General features: G+C 43.9%; 1 protein-coding gene across 1 annotated transcript in view; it reads right to left on the reverse strand.

Moving 5' to 3' along the window:
* IQGAP3 (IQ motif containing GTPase activating protein 3) overlaps positions 1 to 6,562 on the reverse strand; it is a 75,093-nt gene extending 68,531 nt beyond the window's left edge. Inside the window, exons 1-2 of the mRNA XM_060253765.1 lie at positions 6,426 to 6,562; positions 778 to 865 (exon numbers count right to left, since the gene is read on the reverse strand). Of these exons, the coding sequence (XP_060109748.1) occupies positions 778 to 865; positions 6,426 to 6,474 (137 nt within the window). The 5' untranslated portion in view covers positions 6,475 to 6,562. The remainder of the gene's footprint in view (positions 1 to 777; positions 866 to 6,425) is intronic.
* Positions 6,563 to 8,663: the final 2,101 nt, after the last annotated feature.

An 8,663-nucleotide genomic window follows, 5' to 3' on the forward strand; every position in this document is an offset into this window, starting at 1 on the left:
AAGAAGATGGAGAACATGGGCCTCCTAACTCTCCAGACTCCTTCACAGAGCAGCAAACCTGTTAAGTCTGAATCGAGTTGCTGTTTCTGAACCTGGGTGCATCTCTGTGGCTTTCAAGAAATCTCTCCTCTTCCATGAATTAGTTACCCATCCCCACAAAAGAATCTACATCTTGTGGCAAGGGGGCCCAAAGCTAATTATGCTTTGAATGAGATGTGGCCTCTTGCCTGTCCAGAATCTACTACTCATCAACTTCCTCATAGTATTATGAAGAAAATGGAGTCCAAGATATCACTCTCCGCTCCTTTGAATACCTTTATTGATATCTATTATGCCTACCCTTAAGCCAGCTTTTCTCTGAACTAAAAATCCCTGAAACTCTATAGCCTTTCTTCACCGAGATGGTGCTTTAAATCCTTAATTTATTTGAAATGCCCTTTTGTGTACTTTCCCCCATCTATGATATCCCTTTATGAATTGGCAGCCACTAGATACCACACAGATTCCCCAAATTGCAGCTGCTACACCATGAGCACAGGAGCTGCCTTTATGCTGAACCAGACCCTCAATCCAGCAAGATCGATATTGTCTACTCAGACTGGTGGCGGCTCTCCAGGGTTTCAGGTAGAAGTCTGGGAATTGAAACTGGGACCCTCTGTATGCCAAACAGATGGCCTGCCACTGAGCCACAATCCTCCCCAAAGATTTATTAATAAACTTATAAAGACATTACGACAGCCAGAAGGTAAAATTGCCAGACATTATTACTGTGCTCACCGTTTAGCCTCCTCTAAGCGACAAAGATATTGGTAGGCCTCATTCTGACGCCTTTTCTCATCCATTTCATCTGCAGTCAAGCGTTCATCTGGGAAAGCGAATAAAACAAGCTGTTTAGAAAGAGAGGACAGTCTAACCCCGAAGACACAACCAGGTTAAAACTACACACACAGACAGAGTGTGAACTTCCAGCGAAATCTAAAGCCACCAGGATTTGTTATGGCCATAGAGTAATGCCACTCTATCCCTTGGCATCTCCATGGTGAAAAAAAATTCTTTGCAGTGCTTGAGTTGGAACTCTTCAGTTTTAGGCTCCTGCTGCCAATAAAAACAAAGATGATGCCTCATTCTTGTCTTCATTGGTTTAAGACTGTTACCTGTTGGAGAAAGGGATTTGCACAATTCTCACTCTGTAAAAATGGCACCAATATCCACAGAGAGACCTAAAATATGATTTCCCCCTTCCTTACCTTGAACTGGAAGCTGAGCTTTAGAGGCCAGTATTGAGAAAACACAGCTGCCCAAGTTGTATTAGAAATCCCACCTGACTCTTGAAGAGATCAGAAGTGACTAGAGTACCCAGTGCAGAATATCACCTATCTGCTAAGGGATGCACTGATGCACCCACACTCACTAGCCCCGTGCACAAATTTCCATGAACAAACGTACATGCACCTGTTTTTAAGAAAGAGCCAACACAAGTTCACTTTACAAATTAAACTTGGGTCCAGTACTTCGATAAAGGTGCAATCTTAATCATGCATCCAGCAGCGCAAGCATTGTATAAAGAAAAACAAAGCATATACTGTTCACAAATTGTACATACATTCATTGTACCATGAACAAGGATACTACAGCAAAAGGAACCACTGAAGAAACAATGCAGAAATTGGAACAGCAAGATGAGGCAACAAGATCCACCATTTCTCACAGTTCTCTAATACATCCATAAAACAACAAGAGTGTTACTGTTAAGGTTGCCTGTTTTACTGCTTGAATAAAGGAATGGCATTTTAAAAGCATTAATCTTGTCAGAACAAGAAGAAAATTATTAAAGGTCTGATACTCCCGGTCATTGCATTTGGTTGAATTTTGGGGTTAAATTCATTATTGTGAAACAATGAAGTTTAGCTTTCTTTTTTTAAAAAAAACATACAAAACGAATGATTATAGGCAATTCCCACATTGCAAAGTCTATGTGGAGGACACATCAGTAGATGCGCACTTAGAGTTTTGTGTGCAGAACTCTGCAGCCAAGCATATAGGGCCCCAGTTCAGATTAGGACTACAGGGAAAAGGGTTTGATTCTGATGAAAGATTCTGGAGAACTCCACACTTTTTGGGGTTTTAATGAAAGGTATTGGGTAGCTTTTGCTATGTGATATTCAACATGACTAATGAAAACTTCGACAACAATGGTGCTTTACAGAATAATGGTGTAAGAAACACACACACACACAGATCAGTCCCGTAGTTTACAGCCTCTTTCCTCACATATAGTTATGCATGAAGAAAACACACACACCCAGAGGGTAGTGATCTCATCTATAACAAGAGGGAATAAGCAGGGCAGTCTGTAACACACTCAAGGTTATGACTCACAAGCCCCAAAGGATATTCCCATAACTGCCAGCAGAACTGGCAAATGATTTCATACAGGCTCTCTGTGTATCCTTCTTTTGAAGCCATGTAAACAGATCTGGGTACTTCCCCTCTTCTCCTCCCTTTCTTCCCTTGCTCAGTTGTCAGGAAAAAAAAAGGGGAGTTAGCAAAAAAGCCTTTTTATATAGCCTGAGGCTATGAGTCAGGAGAGGGCGAATGGATAAGAAGGAGGGGGAAGAAATAGGCCTTGTTGAAACCGACAATTGACTCCATTTCCAACAAAGATGCCACCAGGGTGCTCACAGGGAGAGAGCATGAGGTCAGCCACAACATGTCCCCAGTTAAGAGGGATTAAGAGGTAGACTGCCCCTGGATCTGGAGGCTCTATTTAGCTCTCATGGTTAAAAAGCAAATCAAAGGGCCGTGGTGGATCCGACAAAGGGTCCAACCAGTCCAGCATCCTGCTTCCAAGCATGGCCCTGGAGAAGCCCACAAGTAGGGTGTGTTTCTTCCAGGCATGTAGTGATCGGGGCACTGCATTTTTAACTGCTGCAGGCCACAACCAATGTTTCCTCTAAACTGCAGAGACTTGTGAACAAAAATTCTACTTTGTGAGTTACTGTAATTGAAGTTGTGAGCCACTGGCATTAAAGTTGTGAGCTACTGCATAAATTGGTGTGCTCTGGGGTCATCCTTCCTGAGCTAAGACAAAAAATGTGTGAGCTGGAGGCTAAAAATGTGTGAGCTAGCCCATGCTAACTCAGCTTAGAGGCAACACTGGTCACAACTAACATCCATTAGCTCTCTCCACCACAAATGTTAATAATAATGATAATAATAATCTTTAATTTGTATCCCGCCCTCCCCTCCGAAGCAGGCTAAATGTTGATAGAGACCTGTTCATCAGACACAAGCGGGGGAGGGGGCAGAGGAGCCAGAGTTGTGACCTAACTAGTGTCAGGGTTAGGATTGTGGGCCACAGACCAAGAGAGTTTGGGGGAGAAACAGAAATCTAGCTGCAGGAGGTTTACTGTAGCGAGCAGGGGAGTCAGCAAGCATTTATAACCAAATTACATCAAAAGCCAGAATTGGAGATCAAGGGATAGCCAGTGTAAGAAAGCCTATTTGCATAACTAAAAATATGCAATTTAACATTACTCATCATTGGCAAGATAATTAATAGTCCATTAACATTTTGGCACCCCAAACACTGGCTGTCGTGAGGCTTTTATTAGGAAATGGCACAAACAAGGCCTTGCAATAAATAACAAATATACTCAGGAGTACCCATGTGATTGCTCTAGATTGAGCCACCTTTGTGGGAAGGTCGGGATATAAATCATAAATAAATAAATAGTATACAGAGCACGAGCATGGCTAGGCCTCAGATTCCTGGCAACAGTTCACTTCTATCTTTGCTCTTTCTATAAAGCATCTTTAAGAAGCCTTTCAGTCCCATAAGCACATGAGTCTGCCAGTCCCTTTAGAGATTAGTTATCCTAGCATCCCACCTACCTTTCCAATAGACCTTAACTTAAAGATTTAATTTGTTTTTAAAGAGCTGTACATGGTTCTGTACTGAACCATATTTGGCTCTAAAGCCAATGTGACGGGCCACTTAACCTACTGACAAGCCATCAGCAACACCAGACCTGGAATGGCATGGGTTCAGAATCTGAACTTCAAATCCATGACCAATTGGTTCACATCCCATAACTTCCTGCTCTCTTACTTCTATCAGGGACTCCTTAGACAGCCTTAGGAAATTTGAGGCTCAGTGGAAGAGCCTCTGCTTTCCACATAGAAGGTCCCAGGTTCAATCCCCAGTATCTCCAGTTTTAAAAGGGCTACGGAGTTGGTCGTGTGAAAGACCTCTGTCTGAGACTCTGGAGAGCTGCTGCCAGTCTGGGTAGACAATACAGACCTTGATGGGCCAATGCTTTAATTCAATATAAGGCAGGTTCATGTGCTGTGTGCATCATTTTACCTCCCCCTGCCTCTGCCAGCTAAAATTTACTTACCTGACAGGCACAATGGGGGAAAAAAATCTTTCAGCATAAGACTATATAAATACAAAGAATTATTTCTCCCCTGCATCATGCAGAATGAGTATTTTGGTGGCTCTAGCTACAAATCCAAATAGTGCCACTTCCCCACACACCCCCACCCCAGTTATGGTAAAAATGTGCTATAAAAATAAAAAGTTGATAGAACAAAATAGGAGTCAAGTTGCACCTTTAAGACCAACATAGTTTTATTCAGAATGTAAGCTTTCGTGTGCTCTCTAAGCACACTTCATCAGACAAGGAATCCAGTACAGTGAGCAAAGCCACAAATAGCTGGTAGTCAGTGGCTCAGAATGAAAACTGGTACAAATTTAAGATCCAATCACACTATAGTAAAATTATCTGGTAGGGAGTGGTTTAGAATGCAAATTTAAGATTCAATGACAGAATAGTAAAATTAACAAACTGAGCAAACCTTTGATCTGAGTACCGTGAGCATGCAAAAGCAATAAAACAGTAATATGTCAAAATGTGAGAATGTCTGTTAATGACTATATTGTGACTATATTGATAGTTTGCTCTCCTTGGTACCCTCAAAACTGGCTGCCTGAGACAAGACCCCTCTCTGTAGCTTACTGCAGGGCCCATCTTTTTGTAAGGTGAATCTTTATCACCTCAGTTTCCTTTTTGTAAGGTGAATCTTTATCACCTCAGTTTCCTGGACTGTAATATTCATATAATGTAATTATCACAAGAGCAAACAGAATGAAGTATGTAAAAGACTACTATAGTGTCATGCTCGGAGACCTGGGGTCAAACATCTCAGCCGTGAAGCTTGCTTGGCAACCCCCCGTTTTAATCTACCTCCTAGGGCTGTTGTGAAGATAAAAACAAGAATCACACACACTTCAACACTGGAAGAAGGGCAGATAGACAGAACACTTGTTACCCCCTTTGCAAGCACCTTTTATATAAATGATGGGATGCTGTTGTTTGGGGGGGGGGGAAGCATTTTATAGTCTTGACTCTGTTAACAATATGGATTCTTTGAGAAAAAAGGAAACAGAAGCTACTCACCCACGTACACAACATTAAAGGTGCATTGGGCAGGGGCAGCCACACTGTGGCTCAGGAGCCATATTTGGCTCTTTCACACATATTGTGTGGCTCTTGAAGCCCCCCACTGCCCTGTTGGCTGGCTTGGAGAAGGCATTGCTCTCTTTAAATCTCTTCTCCAAGCCAAGCCAGCCAGCAGCTTGGAGAATACATTTAAAGTTAAAGTTGCTTTTTTCCACCTCTCCCTCTATCCTCCCTCTCCCATCTATTTTCCTTCCTTCCTTCCTTCCTTAGGACTCTCAAATATCTGATGTTCATGTCTTGTGGCTCTGAAACATCTGACATTAATTCTATGTGGCTCTTATGTTAAGCAAGTTTGGCCACCCCTGGCTTAGGATCTGGGAAATCCAGGTTCAAATCCCCTCTCGTGCATTGGAAGCTTGCTGGGTGATTTTGGGCCAGTCACACACAGTCCCAGCCTAACCTACTTCATAGGGTTATTGTGAAGATAAAATGTAACCCACTTTAGATCCCTACTGGGGTGAAAGACAGGAAGTAAATAAAAACACATGCCTTCTGAAAGAGCAGTCTGGCATCAGAAGCTGCAGTCTGATGCCTAACCCCACTAGGAGTAGTTAATGGGGAAACAGTAGCTGTTCTTTAGACACAATAATCATACCAGCACCCCTCTCGTCGTTTTTCGGATCTAGAACAACAAAGCGTTCTCTCGTCTCTTTCTTTCGTGGATTCTTTTCCATTCTGTGCAGTTACTACACAGCGAAGCAACGCTTTCTTTCAACCACAAGATCTGCATTTAGTAACAACATCTCGTGCAGAACTCCAGAGTGCACCGAAACGCTTTAAGAAAGAGAGGGGCGTCCTTCTGTGACCACCTCCCATCCAAAACCCACCCTTTCGGCCAGTTTTGCATGTGCTTCGGTTTCCAAAACCGAAATCCCTCTTTTGCCCGTCCCCACGACTCACAGCCTGACTGAGAGGGCCCATGCCCGGAGCCTCTCGTGAGCTGCTCCATCGCCAGCTAATCCGCTTCCTCCAACTCCGTTTTGGATTTGATTTTTGAATTTCCCGCCACCTCTTTCCTTCTTCCAGCTGACAAATCCACGACTGCTGGGGAACCTGGGAATTGTAGTTTCTTTGCCCCGCGAGGCAACATTTGCGGCGCTCAACAATTTTGCGACTTGCGCCCAGGATGTGCACTGCGGTTGCCAACCTCCAGGAGGTGGCTGGCCATCTCTTGGAATTAAAGCTGGGCAAAATAAATCAGATCCCCTAGAGCAGCAGTCCACAACCTTTTTCGCACCAGGGACTGGTTTTGTGGAAGACAAATTTTCCACGGACTGTGGGGGGGATGCTATCAAGATGATACAATTGCGCACTTTATTTCTAAAGTGTTTGGTGCGGTGGTTAAGTGTGCAGACTCATCCGGGAGAACTAGGTTTGATTCCCCACTCCTCCACTTGCACCTGCTGAAAAGGCCTTGAGTCAGCCATAGCTCTCACAAAGCTATCCTTGAAAGGGCAGCTTCTGGGAGAGCTCTTGCAGCCCCACCCACCTCACAGGGTGTCTATTGTGGGGGGAGGGGGGTTAAAAGAGATTGTGAGCTGCTCTGAGACTGAAATTGGGAGTGGAGGGCAGGATATAAATCTGTCTTATTATTATTATTACTACATTGTAATATATAATTATACAATTCATGGCCCAGTTGCTAACAGGCCACAGACCGGTACTGGTCCACGGCCCAGGGGTTGGGGACCCCTGCCCTAGAGGAAGTGGCAACACTGAAGGTTACATCGCATGGAATCATAGCCTTATTGAACTCCCTCCCCTTCCTGAAATTCAGCCTTCCCCAAGCTCCACCCCAAATTTCTAAAAATTTTCCAAACCAGACCGGGCAACCGTTATGGCTAAGGGAAAACATGTTGCTTGTTTCCAGCCATGTCCCAACTCTGCCTGTTTGGTTAACCCTAACAGTGATTAAATGCATGCACCAGGTTTGAGTCCCCACAGTGACTTTGGTGACTTTGGGTCAGTCACAAGTTCTCTTAGAGCTGTTCTCCAAGGAAGTCTCTGGGCCTCACCTAACTCACAGGGAACTGCTTTGAGATGCTGAGGGGAGGGACTTCAGTGGGGTAGAATGCCATAGAATCCACCACTTTCCAAGGCATCCATTATCTCCAGGGGAACACCTGGAGATTAGTTGTAATAGCAAATCTCCAGCCACCTCCTGGAGGCTGGCAACCCTAATTAGGATGGGGGGAAGAAGCACTTTTAGCAGCCACCTGCTTTTCAGAAAGCAGGCCTTACACTTACCGTAATTTTTAAATTTCTTTCCCGCTTTCCTCTGGAGTGAAGACTCTACACAGAAACATCTTTCTCCCCTCCTCCACCTTATCTGACAACAGCAACTCTGCAGGGCAGGTCAGGCTGAAAGAGCTCCATGTGTCCAAGGTCACTCAGCAAGCTTGGGTCCAGTTGTCTCTGGCCTTAATCTGATAGTTTAAAAACTACACATTAGCTTTCAACCTGGAACTTACAAAACCCTCTTTACTCATGCCAGTTAGCAGGGGTCATTTTGCAGAAAAATAGGTGCCGGGGCGGCAGGACTTTTTTTTAGCAGGAACGCAGTTCCGGTTGGCTTGGTGTCATGGGGTGCGACCTAATATGCAAATAAGTTCCTGCTGCGCCTTTTCTATTAAAAAAAGCCCTGTGTGAATCAATGGTGATGTCAGGGGTGTGGTTAACATGCAAATGAGTTCCCGCTGGGCTTTTTTGTGTGCCAAAGCTTATTAGCACAACTCATTTGCATATGCCACACACCCCTGACATCACCAGAATCAGCTTGGCATCTAACTTAAAATACTTCTTGAATTATAATTGTCATAATAAAACCTTGCTCCCATGATACTTTTTAAATTACATTCTCCTATGTGACCACAGTGGCATGGTGAAGATTTCCTCCTGTGTGCTTTATATGTTTTGGTTATTTTCCCTTTTTTTGGGTGGGTAAAAATATTAGGAAGTTTGTCAAACCTTAGAGTTCAGCAAAATTCTCACAGGGTTTGAACAGTGAAGGCCAGAAGCAAGTTTTGGGGGGAGGGGGGTAAGACAGAAAGAGCACAATAAACTGTAGAGGTTCCAGAGCTCTACTTCTATGAGCTCCTGCCCAGAATGAGGCCTGCCAGTTAGTCTTAAAGACGACCA

Source organism: Heteronotia binoei, chromosome 1 (genome assembly GCF_032191835.1).
Source record: "Heteronotia binoei isolate CCM8104 ecotype False Entrance Well chromosome 1, APGP_CSIRO_Hbin_v1, whole genome shotgun sequence".
NCBI classification, from domain to species: domain Eukaryota; kingdom Metazoa; phylum Chordata; class Lepidosauria; order Squamata; family Gekkonidae; genus Heteronotia; species Heteronotia binoei.